Source organism: Oncorhynchus mykiss, chromosome 13 (genome assembly GCF_057628025.1).
Source record: "Oncorhynchus mykiss isolate SJ-2025 chromosome 13, ASM5762802v1, whole genome shotgun sequence".
In the NCBI taxonomy this organism is placed as follows: Eukaryota; Metazoa; Chordata; class Actinopteri; order Salmoniformes; family Salmonidae; genus Oncorhynchus; species Oncorhynchus mykiss.
This window is the reverse complement of record NC_143034.1, coordinates 67,632,796-67,655,277: the sequence shown is the minus strand read 5'-3', so window position 1 is coordinate 67,655,277 and position 22,482 is coordinate 67,632,796. Positions and strand designations below refer to the sequence as shown.

The following is a 22,482-nucleotide window of genomic DNA, read 5'->3' as shown; positions in this document are numbered from 1 at the left end:
CTTTTTTGCCCCACTGTATAGCGAAGGGTTAAAAAAGGGTTGTGTTCTGTAGTCATGAAACAGGTTTTATTGAACGTGGCCCAGGTTCTCGCTCTCCTTCCTTCCCTCCTGTTGGTTCACTCCAGCTCTCTGGTTTATGTACATGTGTCCCTTTTATGATTGGTTGTCGTGCCAGAAGCCCCCTGGGCAGACCCACAGTCAGGCTGGTCTGGTGCTAAATAAAGATGGCCCACCGTCACCATCGGCGTCTGTGACAGTTTGCAGCACTAGTGACTCCAGTAGGTGGCATGTCACTGTCCTCTAGTACTTCAGTGTCTATGCAGTGTTCATTTTCAGTCTCTCTCTGTCTCTCATTCCCTCACTCGTTCTTTCTCGGCCTGTCTAGCTCACAGGTTCACACCAGATATGTGATCACCATTCAAAAATGTCCCATTGGAATTCTGGAATGGTAAGTGTTCTGGTGCCCAGACCCACTCTGAATCATGCCCCCATGATGGTACTGCAGGGATAGTGACACTCGCCATGTTATGACAGGCACTATCCATGCTGTCTGGGTGGAAATTAGCAGCTGTCAAATGGCAGATTTGATTGTCAAAAGAAAAGATTCTCAATGACTCCATTGTTTGCTCAAGCTATAATTGAAGCTCTAGAAGTTTCTGAATCTAGATGTTTCTGAAACTACAAGTTCTCAAACCAAGGGACACCTTTTGACATCAGTGCTCTGCAGGATTGGAGTCTATTCCATTTCAATTCAAGAAGTACACTGAAATTCCTATTCTCAATGTTATTCAATTAGGAAAATGTGTAATTGGAATTTAGTTCACCTCCTGGAATTGAAAGGGAATTGGATCACAATCCTGGTGCTCTGTTATTCAGAGATATTCTAGGTAGGGCTAGGAGTTTTTCTTATCACTTGACCTGATTGGACCTCAACATGTACCTGGCCTGATTGGGCCCCAACATGTACCTGTTCTGACTGGGCCCCAACATGTACCTGGTCTGACTGGGCCCCAACATGTACCTGGTCTGACTGGGCCCCAACATGTACCTGGTCTGACTGGGCCCCAACATGTACCTGGTCTGACTGGGCCCCAACATGTACCTGGTCTGACTGGGCTCCAACATGTACCTGGTCTGACTGGGTCTCAACATGTACCTGGATTGCTAGGTCACATGTTCAGGGAAACTCCTGGTCATTAGAATACACACAAAATACACACTGGTCTGAATACACACAAAACAATCAGCACATTCTAGACTGGGGTAGTGTCAAGTCAACACAGCAGGAGGTGGAGAATGTTCACAATGACTAAGGTTGTGTTTCTCTGCACAGACGTTGCTGGAGCATGCCAGAACTTACAATGCCTGGATAGGTATTTTATGTTCTAGCAATCTCGTGCGTGACAGCACAGTCTGACGTGGCACACAACCATTGGTTGATGCATGCAACATCTGAGCAGGGGAACACGACATAAATAAACATGATAGTACCAGACTGTGAAGTTGGAGCTAGTCTCTTGTGACAGACTTGACTTCAACTGTTTTATTCCATGGTGAGCAGAGGTCATCCATGAATGATCTCCACCTCCACCATTTTGTTTGCTTCTTTCCATGAATACTTCTGTTCTTCCATCTAGGTGTTCCTTGGTCTTCCACGGTTTATTTTGTCCAGTGGTTTCCTTGTCAGGGACAAGGGTCTGGTGAGGATGGATGTTCCTAGTGGTCGATCCAGCCCCATTATCTGCATTTTATTTGGATACAAAAACAAAAATGTTTTTGTTTATATTTGGCCAATGTATCCCCAGAATGATCCATGGACGTGTTTGGTCTTGAAACAAACAAATAACATGAATTGATTGATTATGTTCCGAGATTATGTTGCGGAGCACATGCACATGGTCGCGGAGGCACAGAATGTACAGACCATGTGTAAACGAGACAGATCTGAGTCTGGAGAACATGAACATCACACACACCGAGAGGTGAGAACAAAAGTCACCCATAAGAGGACAGTATCCTGGCATAGAGATGGCCTGAAGGGACATGGGGAAATTGCGCGTTTGTTGAGGTAGTTAAGTAGCTAGGTTCAGTCAATTAACCATGCTTAGCTCCTCTCCAGTCCCGGCCATCCATGCAACCAGAGCCAGTCTTCTCTTTGGGGTCGGAGGTCATCCTCTCTGGATACTATATTTATGGAAGAACTGCAGGGAGGAACCCGAGTGTGCCTCTGAGAACAACCGGCACTATAGTGCACTGCAGGGCCAGGACAGGAACGTATCCTGCCTACATGAATGGCTAGACCCCTGTCTCTTCCTAACTCTACCCCCAGCCACAGACTCACAATGTTGTTCACCTGCTGCGGCTCGACACCAGTGAAGTAAGTAACTAACCACCTGTGGAGATCTACTTTACACCACACATGGTACGTTCCATCTGATGGGTGCTGTGTGTCTTTGTTTTAGGGGGAGAAACAACCTCTTCATTGTTGTGTAAATTATGGCATTAATGTAGTGTGGGATAGCCAGGGACTTTAATGCAGGGAAACTTTAATCCATTTAAACTAAATTTCTATCAGCATGTTAAATGTGCAACCAGAGGGAAAAAAAACTCTGGACCACTTTTACTCAACACAAAGAGACACATACAAAGCTCTCACTCGCCCTCCATTTGGCAAATCTGACCATAATTCTATCCTCCCGATTCCTGCTTACAAACAAAAATTAAAGCAGGAAGCACCAGTGACTCGGTCTATAAAAAGTGGTCAGATGAAGCAGATGCTAAACTACAGGACTGTTTTGTTAGCACAGACTGGAACATGTTCCGGGATTCCTCCGATGGCATTGATGAGTACACCACATCAGTCACTGGCTTTATCAATAAGTGCATCGAGGATGTCACCCCCACAGTGACTACGTACATACCCCAAACATAAGCCATGGATTACAGGCAACATCCCCACTGAGCTGAAGGCTAGAGCTGCCGCTTTCATGGAGCCGGACTCGACCCGGAAGCTTATAAGAAATTCCGCTATGCCCTCCGACGAACCATCAATACAGGACTAAGATCGAATCATATTACACAGGCTGACGCTCGTCGGATGTCGGAGACCATGTGTGGGGTTGCTTCTCAGCCAAGGGAGAGGGCTCACTCACAATTTTACCTAAGAACACAGCGATCAATAAAGAATGGTACCAGCACATCCTCTGAGAGCAACTTCTCCCAACCATCCAGGAACAGTTTGGTGACGAACAATGCCTTTTCCAGCATGATGGACCACCTTGCCATTAGGCAAAAGTGATAACTAAGTGGCTCTGGGAAAACATCAATATTTTGGGTCCATGGCCAGGAAACTCCCCAGAACTTAATCCCATTGAGAACGTGTGGTCAATCCTCAGGAGGCGGGTGGACAAACAAAAACCCACAAATTCTGACAAACTCCAAGCATTGATTATGTAAGAATGGGTTGCCATCAGTGGCTCAGACGTTAATTGACAGCATGCCAGGGCGGATTGCAGAGGTCTTGTAAAAGAAGGGTCAACACTGCAAATATTGACTCTTTGCATCAACTTCATGTAATTGTCAATAAAAGCCTTTGACACTTGTGAAATGCTTGTAATTATACTTCAGTATTGCATAGTAACATCTGACAAAAATATCTAAAGACACTGAAGCAACAAACTTTGTGAAAATTAATATTTGTGTCATTCTTAAAACTTTTGGTCACGACTGTATGTTCACTTCGAGGAGGTCAGAGACCTTGCCATTTGGTGCCAACAACAACCTCTCCCTCAACGTGATCAAGACAAAGGAGGTGATTGTGGACTACAGAAAAAAAATGCCCCCATTCTCATCAACGGGGCTGCAGTGGAGCGGACAGAGAGCTTCAAGATCCTTGGTATCCACATCACCAACAAACTAACATGGTCCAAGCACACCAAGACAGTCGCAAAGAGGGTACGACAAAGCTACTCCCCCTCAGGAGACTGAAAAGATTTGGCATGGGTCCTCAGAACCTCAAAAGGTTCTACAGCTGCACCATCGAGAGCATTGGTTGCATCAATGCCTGGTATGGCAACTGCTCGGCCTTTGACCGCAAGGCACTACAGAGGGTAGTGTGAACGGCCAGTACATCACTGGGGCCAAGTTTCCTGCCATCCAGGACCTCTATACCAGGCGGTGTCAGAGGACGTCCCGAAAAATTGTCAAAGGCTCCAGCCACCCTAGTCATAGACTGTTCTCTCTGCTACTGCACGGCAAGTGGTACCGGAGCGCCAAGTCTAGGTCCAAGAGGCTTCTAAACAGCTCCTACCCCCAAGCCATAAGACTCCTGAACACCTAATCAAATAGCTACCCAGACTATTTGCATTACCCCCCCCCCCCCCTTTTACACCGCTGCTACCCTCTGTTGTTATCATCTATGCATAGTCACTTTATAACTATACCTACATTACCTCAACTAACCGGTTCCCGCGCACATTGACTTTGTTCCGGTACCCCCCTGTATATAGTCTCGCTATTGTTATATTACTTGTTACTTTTATTTCTTATTCCTATCTGTATTTTTTTTTAACTGCATTGTTGGTTAGTGGCTTGTAAGTAAGACTTTCACTGTAAGGTTGTATTTGGCACGTGACAAATAACATTTGATATGTTAGTTGTCTACTACCTCTGCCCAATGCCTGGTGGTGTTCAGAATAGAGCACTCACACTCTGTAAGTCTCCGCTCTATTTAACAGGGAGGGTGAATGTGTACCCTATGTCCTCAAGAAAGAGATGTTCCTGTGTAAGACACGTTCAGGAATTTCCTCCCGTGATACAACAAGTCCATCTAACCAGCACCAAACTGCCATGGTCAAACTAAAGCCCACCATCTTCTCCAGTTTCAGAAGGCGTTGTACTGTACAGTACAGAGCAAAAATTAAATCCATTTTTGGGCTTTAATCAATTTTGAAGTACCATTTTTAACCCTCCATATTTGAGGATTAATTTGTGGTTAGACGTTAACTCCGACTGAGTTGTTGTGAGATTATTTTCACCACAGTGTCTGGTTCACTGTGATAAAATACTAAGCCCCCATCACGCTGTTTTGGAGAGCCAGGGTGACTGTGGTCTTGCTGTGGCAGCCAACACACACACACACACACACACACAGCCATAAACAAAGACCCATACACAAACACACACACGCACACACAGTCAAGCTCTGTCACATTTATGATTGATAACCCCCAAACATGGCATCCAAATGGACATAATTCTTTATTTTTAACAGACCTAGAGTGAGTTCGACAGCTCATTTCAACGCCACAATCAACCTCGTTAAATGAAAATGATTTATTGTGAATAGTTTGTGTAGTAAAAGTGATACAACTGTCACAGATACAGTACTTGCTAATTGCATTCTGTTGTTGACAAGGCGTTGCTGCTTGTTCTGTTTTCATGTTGATCAGATAATGGGTGTAATTTGTGAATACGGTTTATCGTAATTATTATTTTAATTATCCCTAAATCCTAAAAGATCATCATTTGCTCAGTGGGTGTAGATTGTAAATGAGTTGATTTTGCCACTCATTCAACCATATGAATGTATCAGCACTCCCAGTTTGTACAGAATCTAATATTACATGCTATTTTAATCCATATACCATTGTATAATATAATTGAGGAATGATTTGACAAGGAAATGCTAAACCTCTGTCCTTAATGTGTTGACCTCAGTGCCCAAACTGCCTGTCTATCTAAACGAAAGACAGTCAGCTGCCGCTACGCTCAAGGCCCCGTGTGGCAGCTCTGACGCCCGTGATGCCTGCCACACACACACCCTCCACCCAACGGCCCTCTCTCTTTCTCGCTCTGTCCCGCCCCCTGTGCTACCTCATACCCTTTGACTTTCTTACCTTGGTATATATAGTCAGTGAGGCTATCAGAGTTCTCCTGGCAGCCATCATGAAGGGTATAGTCTCAATCTGCTGCTTCTTCAGCCTGCTTGTCCTGGCCTTAGCAGGTAAGGGGCCTCACACCTCATCTACCGTTTTATATGTTTATGTGGATGTCGATATAAATAGATGTTGTATGGGTGTGTGTTTATAGGCTTATTGGTGCTTTTGGTTGTTGGAAGACTACAGTGCTGGACTGTACATGTCCTGGGGTACAGCTCATGTATCAAATGTATGAGATGTGGCATGGTTGGGTTGGATGTCTTGGCTGTCTGCATGCTTTCATTGTCCAGTCAATTTACTGGCTTGTAGACACACACACTGGATCCATTTTTACTGATCCAACATACTTTATTTTTATTCAAACTGGGAAAGTCTGAGATCTCTATACCGATACTTCCAGACATTCTTTTCAGTGGACTAAACTGTCTTACTCTTCGGGCTTTTAGCAGATAGATTGTTCTGTCAGTCAGTGGTGTGGGTTTATAGGGACAGAGAAGGTACTGTAGAAATGTAGATTTTGTATTTTTTTGTGTTGTAGTTTAAGTCAGGACGTGCAGGGGTCCTTCAAACAGTGGCGGTCACCTGGACGCAGGCATGAGCATAGACACCCGTGTCCCTCTCTCTCTACTACCCTGCAGCACTATTTAAAAGGGTTGCAAATTAAATGTGGTAGAATGCTGGGTTCAATCAGGACAGAATATTTTAAGGTCTCATCTTTTTAGAAAAACACATTTTAAAATGGTGCCAACTTGGCACATCTTGTCGTCTCTCGTTATTTTTACTGTGTGTGCATATACTTCTTTATTAAGCCTCATCGAGATCTTTATTGGTCACACACACACACACACACACACACACACACACACACACACACACACAGTCGGTGTGACTTTAATAAACCAGAGGCTTTTGGCGTGGTGACGGTGTGTCAGCTGTCCTAAAGCATGGCACCAGCTGATGGAACGTCTCAGACTGTACTAGAGAGAAGAGCTTGTATTCCCTCACTGTATCACTCTCTCGCTTTCTTTGATTATTTTCCCTTTCTTAGAATGTCTCTCCCTCCCCTCTCTGTCCTTGCTGACAAGTAGATGTCGTAGGGACATGTTTGATACTTGTATCTATTGACTGATTAGCTTTACATTTTACTGGATGATTCATATATAATACATACTTGTATTTTCAAGTGATTCCATGTATTGTCCATAGCTTTATCTGCCTTTGTGGTGAAATAAAATGCCCAGATTACATCCAGATCAGCCTCTCTCCAGAAATGTGGTGGAGGGATCTCTCGAAAGTAAAACCGTTTCTTCCTGTTACCCTTGTCTGTCCTTGGGCTCCGCTCAGCACCAGGGCAACATGCTTTCCTATCCCAATCCCAGCCTGCTGTCAGATGTCTAGGATTGGAAGGCAGGCGTCCCGTAACCGGACACCGTCCACTATAGGTCCCACATCCCTCCCCCCGGCCCCCTTCCACCCCTCCCCAGACCCAGCACAACCCTTTAGCCACATTGCCTTCACAGCTGCTGTCACCCCAATGACAATTTATTCCCAGCAGCTGGCCTTATAGGGACATGCATTATCGAGTCAGGCGGGGCCGGAGGAGGGAGGAGGCCGGAGCAGGAGCACACAGACCCTGCTAGAGGTTCTGACTAGAGGGACTACAGCTACGGCTGAAAGTTACTTTTTCGTAACAGGTTAGGAGAATTTATACAGCAGGTTAGGAGAATTAACGTGGCAGGTTAGGAGACTTAGGTTAAGGTTAGGAAAAGGGTTAGGGTTAGTTAAAATGGTCTCCTAACCTGCTACCGAAAGTAACTTCCGGTTGTAGCTGTACTCCCTCTAGTAACAACCCCTGCTAGCTTAGCTTGGGCCTAGTCTGGTCCAGCAGCGTGGGTGGCTAGCTATGTAGCGTTGAATAGCAAAGCAAGGTGGCTAATGCTAGCAGAGGAGGCTGGTGGGACGAGCTATAGGAGGGGTTCATTGTAATGTCTGGAAAGGGAATGTCTGTGTTTGATACCGTTCCATTTATCCCATTCCAGCTATTACAATGAGCCCGTCCTCCTATAGCTAGGTTTGTTGGTGTGTAACACTGATTCCATGGAGCGCTACTGTAGGGTGATGTTGTTGTTCCTGTGGATGGCTTGTTCATATGAGTGGAGAAGGACTGACAGGAAGTTCCCCTGGGCTAACGAGGTTAGCATTAGCCTACTTTAGGCTCATGTTAGCATCGCCTAGATTACACTGTAAAACTGAACTGTGGGGATGTTGTCCGTATTTAACTAAATGGTTGTCAGTAAATGTTGTTTCCTTGGTATGCATGAGGTCCTTCAAAGCCCATGGAAACGGTAGTGGTAACGACTAAGAGTATTGTACTGTAGCGGAAGTGTTGGAGTGATACACTGGTTAAGAGATTGGAGCGTCCAGATGGAAATTCCACACTGTCATGTTCAGTTAGGCTATTGTATGTCATCAGCAAATTATATTACTGCAATGATTATAAATGACATGGCTCCTTTAATTGGATTCATCACTGCTACAAAGGGATACTTGTTATCCTGACAATGTTAATGGCTATTTCTACAGGCCACCTGTTTAACCAGGAGTGGTGCTCAGACACTGTTCTGCTCATTCAGACCAGGGTTGGTCTTCCTGTTGTGCTAACTGGACCATTTTCTCTTCTCTTACTTAAAGCAGAATCCTGATTTTGGATGATTTCTGCATTGAAGTCAGTGGGAGATAAGTGTTAACAGTTGATTGCTGTATTGTCCTGTGTTCCTGACTGTTTACACTAGAAGCCATAATACTTGCTGGATCGAATCCCTGAGCTGACAAGGTAAAAATCTGTCGTTCTGCCCCTGAGCAAGTTCCCCTGGCGTGGGTGACGTGGATGTCGATTAAGGCAGCCCCTCGCTCCTCTCTGATTCAGAGGGGTTGAGTTAAATGCTGAAGAAACATTTCAGTTGAAGTCATTCATTTGTACAACTGACCAGGTCTCCCCCTTTCCTTTCCCTACTAATCAGAGAAGTAACAGGAAACAGAATGCTTTTGACCCGACCTGAAGTATGAGGAGATATGGGGTGACACGGGCAATCTTTCCCTCTGTGTCCCCCATTGATGGCAAGCAGTAGGCCCGGGGGCCCGGGGCATCCCTCCAGTGCCGGCAGTGGGGACACCCGACCCCCTCCTCCCCCTCTTGGACAAGCCCCTCCGTCCCCTCAGCCTCAAGGTCGGTCACCTGGTGAGTCTCTGTGGATCAGTGACAGGACTGCTGGGAGAGTAGAGTCAGATCAACACCCCAGCGTAAAGTGCCCCCCCCCACCCCATCCCGTGTCACTCCACCGTGTCCTCAGACTGATCCTCATGGTCCTCGCCCCCCTTCTGTGGAATTACCACCCGGACATGCCCTCCATCGGCCAGCTCCTAGCATCCAGAACCACGTCACCAAGAGTGCTTACTCTGTGGCCTGTGACATTGGCCAGCGTAGCCTTTAAGCCATGAAATCCTTTTAAGATTTATCCCTAAAAACATCCCCGGTCCAGGAGTCCTTCGAACGTTCTTTAGCTGTAAAATGGCATGAACTCGGTGTCTCCATTTTTGACACACGTTGACAATTGGTTTGCCCTTCGTCTGGAGTCTATGTATGGGTTTGTACATATGGAGAGAGCTTGTGTACTGGAGTTTAAATGTGTTTTAAGGTATGTACATGAGTATGAGTGTGATGATTCCTGACATATGAGTGTGAATGTTTCCTGATCATGTGACCTGACCAGGAAGAACACAGATTAGATTACCTGGTTCTCCAAGATAGCTGTATCACAACTATCATGAGGCTAGACGGGTCCTTATTCTGAATCAAGATGTTGGGGGGTGACAGAGGGCTGTTTGGAATGCACTCAGAGCGGCCAAAACATTCTCATAATCACTCCTGCATCCATTTAGTGAAGTAGGCCAACTGGTCTCCGGCACGGAGGGCTGTCTGAGACTGAACAGGAATGTAAACCTAAGACAGTGAAAACAACCAGTAGTAGTGTGTTCCCAACATGGCAGTTTTACCTGATACTGGCTTGTTGCTTGGCGACCACACTTACAGCTACTGATAGGATATGGGACTTGTCTTCTTCTTTACCAGTATCAGACCACCACTACAACCAACATACCCCAAGGACCATTACATTCTGTTGCAACAATTAGAAGGGGGTTATAGGGTCAGAAAATCCGCTCCATGTTCAGAAAGTTGCTCATAGTAATAGGAAGTAAAGAGCAGGCCTAATTCTCACCTTGAAGAGAGCGCCCACTCTGTGTATTACATTTCTATTTGACAAGAACTCCTGAACGTTGCATCCCTATGTGTAAGACATTTTGGTTCAATGCATTCGGTTCTACAACTCACCAGTTAACCCCTTTCCCTTATTTGGAATGCATCATTGAGTGTCATGTGGTTTGTCAGCGGCCTCTTGAGTAGCTGCTTCAGACTTGTTAACACCTCCCTAATCATCCTCACCCTCTAGCCTACATATAGCCTATTATATAGAGCTGTAGAAAATAGATCCTCACCCTCAAGCCTACATATAGCACAGAATAATATAGAGCTGTAGAAAATAGATCCTCACCCTCTAGCCTACATATAGCCCAGCATAATATAGAGATGTAGAAAATTGATCCTCACCCTCAAACCTACATACGCTGAGTGTAAGAAACCTTAGGAATACCTTCCTAATATTGAGTTGCACCCCCTTTTGCCCTCACAACAGCATCATTTCATCTGGGCATGGACTCACACAGGGAACTGTTGAGCGTGGAAAACCCAGCAGTGTTGTAGTTCTTGACACACTCAAACTGGTTCGCCTGGCACCTACTGCCATTCCCCAGTCAAAGGCACCAGTGGAGGCTACTGAGGGGAGGACGGCTCATGATAATGGCTGGAATGGGGCAAATGGAATGGCATCAAACACATGGAAACATGTGTTTGACAACATTCCACTTACTCCACTCCAGCCATTACCAAGAGCCCGTCCTCCCCAATTAAGGTGCCACCAACCTCCTGTGAAAGACAATTACATATTTTGTCTTGCCCATTCACCCTCTGAATGACACACATACACAATCCATGTCTCAATTGTCTCAGGCTTAAAAATGATTCTTTAACCTGCCTCCTCCCCTTAAATTTACACTGATTGTAAGCATTTCATTGTTAGTCTACACCTGCTGTTTATGAAGCATGTGACAATAACAACTTGATTTGATTGATGTGGATTTAACAAGTGACCTCAGTAAGGGATCATAGCTTTCACCTGGTCACTCTATGTCATGGAAAGAGCAGGTGTTCCTAATGTCTTGTACACTTAGTGTATAGCCCAGCATAATATAGAACTGTAGAAAATAGATCGAACCCTCTACCCTACCCAGAATATAGAGCTTTAGAAAATACATCTGGACTTAACACCTCCCCTCCTAATCATCCACACCCTCTAGCCTACATCCAGCATGGAGCTGTAGAATATAGATCAGAGAGAGAGGACTTCTTGCCTGTTGCCTCTGGATGTCGTTACTGTAGTTTGCATCAGCCCCGTACCTCTGCACTCTCTAAATTAACCCCCCAAGGCGCCAGGCGAACCTTCTGATATGAACCCCAGGACGTCTGTCACCCGGACCATGTGTCTGTCCTAGTTGAGCCTGTTGCCAGGCAACCATAGTTCAGTTTGGAGAAACATTCCGACAGGCAACAGGCAGCACTTCCAGTCAGAATGCTGCGGGTAGAGCTGCCGATGATGGTGTAGGCTCTGGGCTTTTGGGGACGGGTGAGACACGTCCTGATGTTCTTCAGGCTTTAGTGGCCAGGGCTGGGGGAAGTTCTGTGTCATGCCTCAACTTTAGCAGTTTATTATCTCACTGATGCGCCCCAACAGAAGGAAATGTTACAATATTCCTGATACTGGTGGCAGATTCATCTCTCTCTCTCAATCAATACTGTGAAAGTACCAGTTCTGAGCCCTGTTATTCCCTGCTATGGCTGCATGCTCCATTTTTATGGGGGGCATATCAAGTACTGTAGAGGAGGTTCATGAAGTTCATAAACTTAGTTGGTCCAAGGGTCACTGGGGGACAGATAACAGAGAATAAAGATAATCTAACCTTTAAAGCACTGGCAGTCATTTCAATAGTGTATGCAGCATACAATACAGTATATTTGAATAGTGTACCAACAGTATGTATGTAATACATTACAGTACATTTGTATCGTGTAACAAAAGTATGCAATACATTACAGTATATTCTCTAGTACTCTCAGGTATGTAAAGATTGCACATACAGTGCCTTGCAAAAGTTTTCACCCCCTTGGTGTTTTTCCTATATTGTTGCATTACAACCTATAATTTAAATGGATTTTTATTTGGATTTCGTGTAATGGACATAGACAAAATAGTCCAAATTGGTGAAGTGAAATGAAAAAACATAACTTGTTTCAGAAAACAAAAAAAACAAAAAAACGGAAAAGGGGTGCAGGCCAATGAATTCACCCCCTTTTCTATGAAGCCCCTAAATAAGATCTGGTGCAACCTATTACCTTCAGAAGTCACATCATTCATTAAATAAAGTCCACCTGTGTGCAATCTAAGTGTCAAATGATCTGTCACTTGATCTCAGTATATATACACCTGTTCGGAAAAGGCCCAAGAGTCTGCAACACCACTAAGCAAGGGGCACCACCAAGCAAGCGGCACCATGAAGACCAAGGAGCTCTCCAAACAGGTCAGGGACAAAGTTGTGGAGAAGTACAGATCAGAGTTGGGTTATAAAAAAAATATCTGAAACTTTGAACATCCCACAGAGCACCATTATATCCATTATTAAAAAATGGAAAGAATATGGCACCACGACAAACCTGCCAAGAGACTCACGGACCAGGCAAGGAGGGCATTAATCAGAGAGGCAACAAAGATCCCAAAGATAACCCTAAAGGAGCTGCAAAGCTCCACAGCGGAGATTGAAGTATCTGTCCATAGGACCACTTTAAGCCGTACACTCCACAGAGCTGGGCTTTAAGGAAGAGTGGACAGAAAAAAGCCATTCTTTAAAGAAAAAAATAAGCAAACGCATTTGGTGTTCGACAAATGGCATGTGGGAGACTCCCCAAACATATGGAAGAAGGTACTCTGGTCAGATGAGACTAAAAGTAAGCTTTTTTTTGCTATCAAGGAAAACGCTATGTCTGGCACAAACCCAACACCTCTCATCACCCCAGGAACATCATCCCCACAGTGAAGCATGGTGGTGGCAGCGTCATGCGTTGGGGATGTTTTTCATCGGCAGGGACTGGGAAACTGGTCAGAATTGAAGGAATAATGGATGGCGCTAAATAGAGGGAAACCTGTTTCAGTCTTCCAGAGATTTGAGACTGGGACGGAGGTTCACCTTCCAGCAGGTCAATGACCCTAAGCATACTGCTAAAGCAACACTCAAGTGGTTTATGGGGAAACATTTAAATGTCTTGGAATGGCCTAGTCAAAGCCCAGACCTCAATCCAATTGAGAATCTGTGGAATGACTTAAAGATTGCTGTACACCAGCGGAACCCATCCAACTTGAAAGAGCTGGAGCAGTTTTGCCTTGAAGAATGGGCCAAAATCCCAGTGGCTAGATGTGCCAAGCTTAGAGAGACATACCCCAAGAGACTTGCAGCTGTATTTGCTGCAAAAGGTGGCTCTACAAAGTATTGACTTTGGGGGGTGAATAGTTTTGCAAGCTCAAGTTTTCAGTTTTTTTGTCACATTTCTTATTTATTTCACAATAAAAATATTATGCATCTTCAAAGTGGTAGGCATGTTGTGTAAATCAAATGATACAACCCCCCCCAAAATCTATTTTAATTCCAGGTTGTAATGCAACAAAATATGAAAAATGCCAAGGGGGGTGAATACTTTTGCAAGGCACTGTAAACGTCCTGCTTCGATTGCAGTGTCTTGTCCATGTGAGTGAGTGAGTGTGTGTGTGTGTGTGTGTGTGTGTGTGTGTGTGTGTGTGTGTGTGTGTGTGTGTGTGTGCTATAGTGCGTGTCTGTGTGTGTGTGTGTGTGTGTGCTATAGTGCGTGTCTGAGTGTGTGCTCTCATACACATCTAATATCAGTGTAAAACCTCCAGATGAAGTTCTGCTGTGCTTGCTGCACCACCAGGGAGCAGAGGTCAATTAAATTAGCGTTGACATGATTAGCCCGCTAGGTCTTTAAACCCTGCGGATTTACTCTGGGCCACGGGGAGTTTCAGGCAACCTTTACACCGGGCCAGGGGATTTCCATCAGAGAGGAGCAGCATCACTATCTAAAATGCACTCTCATTACCAAGAGATCATTATTAACCACACTATTCATCTCCATGGATGGAATACTCTGATCCACACATGACTGTCAAACCCATGTGACACTGATCTTGTGTCATCGATAACAGAGACAAGTCATTCTGTGAATGATCATTATAGACTGTAAAATTAGTGAAGTTAGGCCCAACTCCTATTCCAAAAAAGTTAAGGAAAAAAATAAGAACATTTATTTAATATAGAGTTTCTGTGGTTCATTCCCGGGCTTCTAACAAAAATGGCTGACATGTAGCTGACAACAACACATCCCAGGGTCAGGGGTCAGGGGAGCATGGCTGGACACAGAGGCTTGTGCAGGGCATGGTTGGTTGCTGGGGGGTAGCAACAGGTGCTAAAGCATTTGGAGCTGGTACCCCCTGTGGCCAGAAATAGCCCTACAATGGGTCAGGGGATGGAAGGAGGAGGGGGGCAGAGAATTCTCCACTATTTTAAGACCTAGAGTGTTAGCCGGTTTGGAGACTCACAGACATCCCCAGGCCTCACCGATCTTCATTCACTGTAACTTGCCTCTGTTTCAGACCACTTTAACAGGCCTCTGTACCAGACCACTTTAACAGGCCTCTGTACCAGACCACGTTAACAGGCCTCTGTACCAGACCACGTTAACAGACATCTGTACCAGACCACTTTAACAGATCTCTGTACCAGACCACTTTAACAGACCTCTGTACCAGACCACGTTAACAGACCTCTGTACCAGACCACGTTAACAGGCCTCTGTACCAGACCACGTTAACAGATCTCTGTACCATACCACTTTAAACAGATCTCTGTACCAGACCACGTTAACAGATCTCTGTACCAGACCACGTTAACAGATCTCTGTACCAGGTATCAGACTATCAAAGACACTCTTTATGCAGATACAATACACTATTGTTGTTGAAGCTGTTGAAAGGCACTATTTTGTCCTATCCTCCCTTTGTTCCACCCTGCTAACCTTTGGTTGTTGGTTGTTCTTGGGCCGTGCTGAGAGCAACATTGTGCAGTCTTTATTTTTAGCAGGTTGACTCCACTATCATGGGCAGTGAAGAAGTAAGCCTTAACCAGGCAGCATGTGTCATCACTACCATGGCGCTGCCACCAGCAGCCTACCGGCGCTGAAAGGAGCATCTGTCTAGCATTCATTTTAAGTCTGAGCGGTAGAATATGCTCATAACAATTATTTGCTGTGGCGTGTTGTAGCATTCACTATCCTCTCCCTTCTTACTCTGGCACAAGACAGTTTCAAGGCCCCCCGTAATCACTTCCCTTGGTTAGCGTTGACACAATGCTACAGTGTCTGTCTTTGCCATTCAACAGTTGACACTGGTGGAGAGCGTAGGGAGGCGGAGTCAAAGCAGCACGAGGCCTGTGTCTATAGGAGGAGTGTGTTTGTATGTTTAACATGGGATGCCTGTTCCTCTGGGTTTTATGTGGTTTAATGTGGTAGTAGCTCTTTCCTGAAGTCAAATGACCTAGTGGCCTCATGGGTGGAATGTTATTAATATTTTTCTACTTAGAAAATCCTGTGTTTGTATTTCACACGGTTTTGTTATATTTCAGTCTACTGTGATGTATATAAAGTGTACTATTGGGATGCAAACTCAAAATGGAATACATTTCAACTCTGTATCTGACATGGTACAGGTGCTTTTTATTTTTAGCCCGTAGCCATGTGTGTGAGGTGGATAGTTTTGTAGATGTGTTTAAGACTGCTAAGAAACACTGTGTGTGACCCTGATTTAGCCCACTGCACTAAAAGCTTAACGGATGTTTGCCGTTTTTAATGTCTGCTCAGTGTAAACACAGTTCCATCCGTACCTTCTAACAGCAGATGTACTCTACGACTCCCAATCAGAGCTGATGCTGTTGAGTATGTTCATTTGAAAATGAAAATCATCAACAGTCTAAATGTCAATAAAATATGCTAACTGCAGGAGCTAGTTAACAAATAACTCCGATGCCCAGTGGCCACTACGTCGTTGTTCTGGGTCATTTGATGCAGCTTTCTTTTGAGACTTGGCCAATAATCTTGTGGATTGAGTCCAAGTCTTGCAACTAGAGTCAGAGGTCCAGGCCTTTGGCCTCAACACCATGCCCACCAGGAAGGCTCAGTCCTCCCATGGTTGGTATCATGACTCGGGGTTGTGTTCATTAGGCACCAAACAGAAAAAGTGGACAAAAAAAGGTACTTCCTTGTCCAATAAGAAACACTCATTTTCATTTTCTGTTGCAGAATGTTTTTAAACGGATAACGTTGCATGCCCTAATGAACATGACCCTGGTGTAGCCAAGGAACAGTCCAGTTAGCCAGAGGATCTCTTTAGCGCCTGGGGGCATGTGGGCAGTGTTGGGGGTGAGGTGTTGAATGATAGGGGTGAGGCGGATTTCCCACCCCAGCTAAGTGGAGAGGGGAGTTTAGAAGGTCACGTATCCTCATCCTGGCTGGTTTCTTCTGGAACTTTAAACCTGAGATCCAGCTGGTCGACTGCCCCCGGGGATCCTACATGGCTTAGATGTTCTACTTTCATTCCAAGTATTTCTGTAAAAGATCACTGGACTGTGGAAGTCACTCGATAGCTTAAATCTGTTGTCATTCAAGATATGTGTTAGAATGATGTTAAATGTGAGAAATACTGATTTGTGATTGAATGGTTTCAATTACAGACATGAAGACACAAATGTGAAAGTCTGTGTTCTGGTATTAATTGATTTCCATATGATTCATTATTCATGTAGATCGGTGAACATTTCAGTGTCTCAAATCAATTGTACACCCAACTGAGGAAAATTAAAACAACTAAATATAGTGTTGTTTATGTGTTTGTTCAATTAAATGAGCACAAGGAGCAGTCATTATGGCTGAAGTAAAGTTGTGTTGCCTTGACACTCAAGGCAGGTTATAAAGCTCTATACTGTGTAATGACACTCCTATTACATATGTTGTAATAGATGTATTTCAGATTGTGTCCATCTGTAATATGTACTAGATGGGATCATGTTCCCAGAATGTCACAATCCTTTAAAAGGGATACTCTGTGTGCTCCACATGTACAGTGATGACATAAAATCTCCTCTCACATATAGGACTGAATTTCTATTCAAATGACCAAACTTGACCAACAGCAGACTCCTGAACAGGTAATCAAATGGCTACCCGGACTATATATACATACTATACATACTACCTCAATCAGCCTGACTAACCAGTGCCTGTATATAGCCTCATTACTGTATGTAGCCTCGCTACTGTTATAAACTCGCTACTGTTATAGCCTCGCTACTGTATATAGCCTCACTACTGTATATAGCCTCACTATTGTATATAGCCTCGCTACTGTATATAGCCTCGCTACTGTTATAGCCTCGCTACTGTATATAGCCTCACTACTGTATATAGCCTCACTACTGTATATAGCCTCGCTACTGTATATAGCCTCTACTGTATATAGCCTCTACTGTATATAGCCTCGCTACTGTATATAGCCTCGCTACTGTTATAGCCTCGCTACTGTATATAGCCTCACTACTGTATATAGCCTCGCTACTGTATATAGCCTCGCTACTGTTATAGCCGCGCTACTGTATATAACCACGCTACTGTATATAACCACGCTACTGTATATAGCCTCGCTACTGTATATAGCCTCACTACTGTATATAGCCTCACTACTGTATATAGCCTCACTACTGTATATTGCCTCGCTACTGTTATAGCCTCGCTACTGTAAATAGCCTCACTACTGTATATAGCCTCGCTACTGTATATAGCCTCACTACTGTATATAGCCTCGCTACTGTATATAGCCTCGCTACTGTTATAGCCTCGCTACTGTATATAGCCTCACTACTGTATATAGCCTCACTACTGTATCTAGCCTCGCTACTGTATATAGCCTCGCTACTGTATATAGCCTCGTTACTGTTATAGCCTCGCTACTGTATATAACCACGCTACTGTATATAGCCTCACTACTGTATATTGCCTCGCTACTGTTATAGCCTCGCTACTGTATATAGCCTCACTACTGTATATAGCCTCGCTACTGTATATAGCCTCGCTACTGTATGTAGCCTCGCTACTGTTATAGCCTCGCTACTGTATATAGCCTCGCTATTGTATATAGCCTCACTACTGTATATAGCCTCACTACTGTATATAGCCTCTCTACTGTATATAGCCTCGCTACTGTATATAGCCTCGTTACTGTATGTAACCTCGCAACTGTTATAGCCTCGTTACTGTATATAGCCTCGCTACTGTATATAGCCTCGCTACTGTACATAGCCTCTCTACTGTATATAGCCTCGCTACTGTATATAGCCTCGCTACTGTATATAGCCTCGCTACTGTATATAGCCTCGTTACTGTATGTAACCTCGCAACTGTTATAGCCTCGCTACTGTATATAGCCTCGTTACTGTATATATCCTCGCTACTGTATAAAGCCTCGTTACTGTATATAGCCTCGTTACTGTATATAGCCTCGCTACTGTATATAGCCTCGCTACTGTACATAGCCTCTCTACTGTATATAGCCTCGCTACTGTATATAGCCTCGCTACTGTATATAGCCTCGCTACTGTATATAGCCTCTCTACTGTATATAGCCTCTCTACTGTATATAGCCTCGCTACTGTTATTTTTCATTCTTTTTTACTGTTTTTATTTATCTATTGTTCACCTAATACCTTCTTTTTTTTACTTAGAAATTGCACTGTTGGTTAGAGGCTGTAAGTAAGCATTTCACTGTAAGGTGAACCTGTTGTATTCGGCATTTCACTCTAAGGTGAACCTGTTGTATTCGGCACACGTGACAAATACACTTTGATTTGATTTGACCAACAGCTGTCCAAAAATAGTCTCTCCTCTTTGACCAAGTCTGACTTATGTGACCAGTTTTGTGGTCCAGTTATTGATGAGGTCTTCTCTGAGCCTCTGCCCCACATCGGTCACCACCAGCCGTGTGATTTGTGACAATTACACAAGTAACCTGGCATGACCTCCATTCTCCAGGCCCACGCCCCTCCTCGTAGTTTAGTTTCCAGCTCAGATGACAAAACCATGCCAAGAGCAATATTACTAGATTTTATTTATTTTGATCCTTGGTTCAGCTTGATCTGGACAGACATCTCCAACATTATACCTCCCAGGGCCAGAGCTTTGGAACATTTTCTGCTCTACGTTTGTGGGCGAACATTTGGTGGTGACTGGACTGAGGGGGAAGTACAGAGGAATGCATGTGGTCTGATCATGTTTGAAGGGAAGAGAACTTGATGTCTGGCTTTTTCACGTTCATTCTGACAACATTTTTAGGAGGTACAATTTTGGTAACCATGACTGATTGACAGGTGAAAATGAACAGTACTGGCTGACAGGATGTCATTTATGACTTTGTGTTATTGAGATGATTCAGTTAAAAATAACAATGTATGATTCAATAATAAATATCTTCTCTGTTTACTGTCTAGGTAAATCCTTTGTCAATATGTTCAGTTACGAAGGAGAAACAATGCAGTAGAGAATTTGCATCCATTGTTCTGTTCCTTTAGTTTAGGGTGTAGTTTGTTTTAGCCATATAGTTTAGGGTGTGGTCTGTTCCAGCCATATAGATTAGGGTGTGGTCTGTTCTATCCATATAGTTTAGGGTGTGGTCTGTTCTGTCCATATGGTTTAGGGTGCAGTTTGTTCTGTCCATATAGTTTAGGGTGTAGTTTGTTCTATCCATATAGTTTAGGGTGTAGTTTGTTCTGTCCATATAGTTTAGGGTGTAGTTTGTTCTATCCATATAGTTTAGGGTGTAGTTTGTTCTGTCCATATAGTTTAGGGTGTAGTTTGTTCTATCCATATAGTTTAGGGTGCAGTTTGTTCTGTTCGTATAGTTTAGGGTGTAGCTTGTTCTATCCATATAGTTTAGGGTGTAGCTTGTTCTATCCATATAGTTTAGGGTGTAGCTTGTTCTATCCATATAGTTTAGGGTGCAGTATGTTCTGTCCATATAGTTTAGGGTGCAGTTTGTTCTGTTCGTATAGTTTAGGGTGCAGTTTGTTCTGTTCATATAGTTTAGGGTGCAGTCTGTTCTGTTCGTATAGTTTAGGGTGCAGTTTGTTCTGTTCATATAGTTTAGGGTGCAGTCTGTTCTGTTCGTATAGTTTAGGGTGCAGTTTGTTCTGTTCGTATAGTTTAGGGTGCAGTTTGTTCTGTTCGTATAGTTTAGGGTGCAGTCTGTTCTGTTCGTATAGTTTAGGGTGCAGTTTGTTCTGTTCGTATAGTTTAGGGTGCAGTTTGTTCTGTTCGTATAGTTTAGGGTGCAGTTTGTTCTGTTCGTATAGTTTAGGGTGCAGTCTGTTCTGTCCATATAGTTTAGGGTACAGTCTGTTCTGTCCATATAGTTTAGGGTGCAGTCTGTTCTGTCCATATAGTTTAGGGTGCAGTCTGTTCTGTCCATATAGTTTAGGGTGCAGTCTGTTCTGTCCATATAGTTTAGGGTGCAGTCTGTTCTGTCCATATAGTTTAGGGTGCAGTCTGTTCTGTCCATATAGTTTAGGGTGCAGTTTGTTCTGTTCGTATAGTTTAGGGTGCAGTCTGTTCTGTCCATATAGTTTAGGGTGCAGTTTGTTCTGTTCGTATAGTTTAGGGTGCAGTCTGTTCTGTTCGTATAGTTTAGGGTGCAGTTTGTTCTGTTCGTATAGTTTAGGGTGCAGTTTGTTCTGTTCGTATAGTTTAGGGTGCAGTTTGTTCTGTTCGTATAGTTTAGGGTGCAGTCTGTTCTGTCCATATAGTTTAGGGTGTAGCTTGTTCTGTCCATATAGTTTAGGGTACAGTCTGTTCTGTCCATATAGTTTAGGGTGCAGTCTGTTCTGTCCATATAGTTTAGGGTGCAGTCTGTTCTGTCCATATAGTTTAGGGTGCAGTCTGTTCTGTCCATATAGTTTAGGGTGCAGTCTGTTCTGTCCATATAGTTTAGGGTGCAGTCTGTTCTGTCCATATAGTTTAGGGTGCAGTCTGTTCTGTCCATATAGTTTAGGGTGCAGTCTGTTCTGTCCATATAGTTTAGGGTGCAGTCTGTTCTGTCCATATAGTTTAGGGTGCAGTCTGTTCTGTCCATATAGTTTAGGGTGCAGTCTGTTCTGTCCATATAGTTTAGGGTGCAGTCTGTTCTGTCCATATAGTTTAGGGTGCAGTCTGTTCTGTCCATATAGTTTAGGGTGCAGTCTGTTCTGTCCATATAGTTTAGGGTGCAGTTTGTTCTGTTCGTATAGTTTAGGGTGCAGTCTGTTCTGTCCATATAGTTTAGGGTGCAGTTTGTTCTGTTCGTATAGTTTAGGGTGCAGTCTGTTCTGTTCGTATAGTTTAGGGTGCAGTTTGTTCTGTTCGTATAGTTTAGGGTGCAGTTTGTTCTGTTCGTATAGTTTAGGGTGCAGTTTGTTCTGTTCGTATAGTTTAGGGTGCAGTCTGTTCTGTCCATATAGTTTAGGGTGCAGTCTGTTCTGTCCATATAGTTTAGGGTACAGTCTGTTCTGTCCATATAGTTTAGGGTGCAGTCTGTTCTGTCCATATAGTTTAGGGTGCAGTCTGTTCTGTCCATATAGTTTAGGGTGCAGTCTGTTCTGTCCATATAGTTTAGGGTGCAGTCTGTTCTGTCCATATAGTTTAGGGTGCAGTCTGTTCTGTCCATATAGTTTAGGGTGCAGTTTGTTCTGTTCGTATAGTTTAGGGTGCAGTCTGTTCTGTCCATATAGTTTAGGGTGCAGTCTGTTCTGTCCATATAGTTTAGGGTGCAGTCTGTTCTGTTCGTATAGTTTAGGGTGCAGTCTGTTCTGTCCATATAGTTTAGGGTGCAGTCTGTTCTGTTCGTATAGTTTAGGGTGCAGTTTGTTCTGTTCGTATAGTTTAGGGTGCAGTCTGTTCTGTTCGTATAGTTTAGGGTGCAGTTTGTTCTGTTCGTATAGTTTAGGGTGCAGTCTCGACTAAGAGTCAAATACCGATCTCCCGTGATAGGACCAACAACGAAGGCAGCATCCGAGTTTCACGACCCCCTGGGTGTAGCAGTATGAAACAGGGTGATATCCCAGTTGCCCATAAATATAGCTCTGCTCTGTAGCTGTAGTCATAGAAATATAATTACATCCCTCCCGGGTGGCGCAGTGATCTCTGTGCCACCAGAGATTCTGGGTTCGAGTCCAGGCT

The 22,482-nt window shown here is 44.0% G+C and overlaps 2 protein-coding genes across 3 annotated transcripts in view; one reads left to right on the top strand and one right to left on the bottom strand.

Annotated features, from left to right (window-relative positions):
- The window catches only part of vasnb (vasorin b), a 438,263-nt gene that overhangs the window by 238,768 nt on the left and 177,013 nt on the right, over positions 1–22,482 (bottom strand). The window lies entirely within an intron of this gene.
- The window catches only part of srlb (sarcalumenin b), a 34,848-nt gene continuing 18,229 nt past the window's right edge, over positions 5,864–22,482 (top strand). For both annotated transcript variants that reach the window (XM_090197324.1, XM_090197323.1), the window contains exon 1: positions 5,864–6,004. In XM_090197324.1, coding sequence (XP_090053450.1) covers positions 5,947–6,004 — 58 coding nt within the window. In that variant the 5' untranslated portion in view covers positions 5,864–5,946. The remainder of the gene's footprint in view (positions 6,005–22,482) is intronic.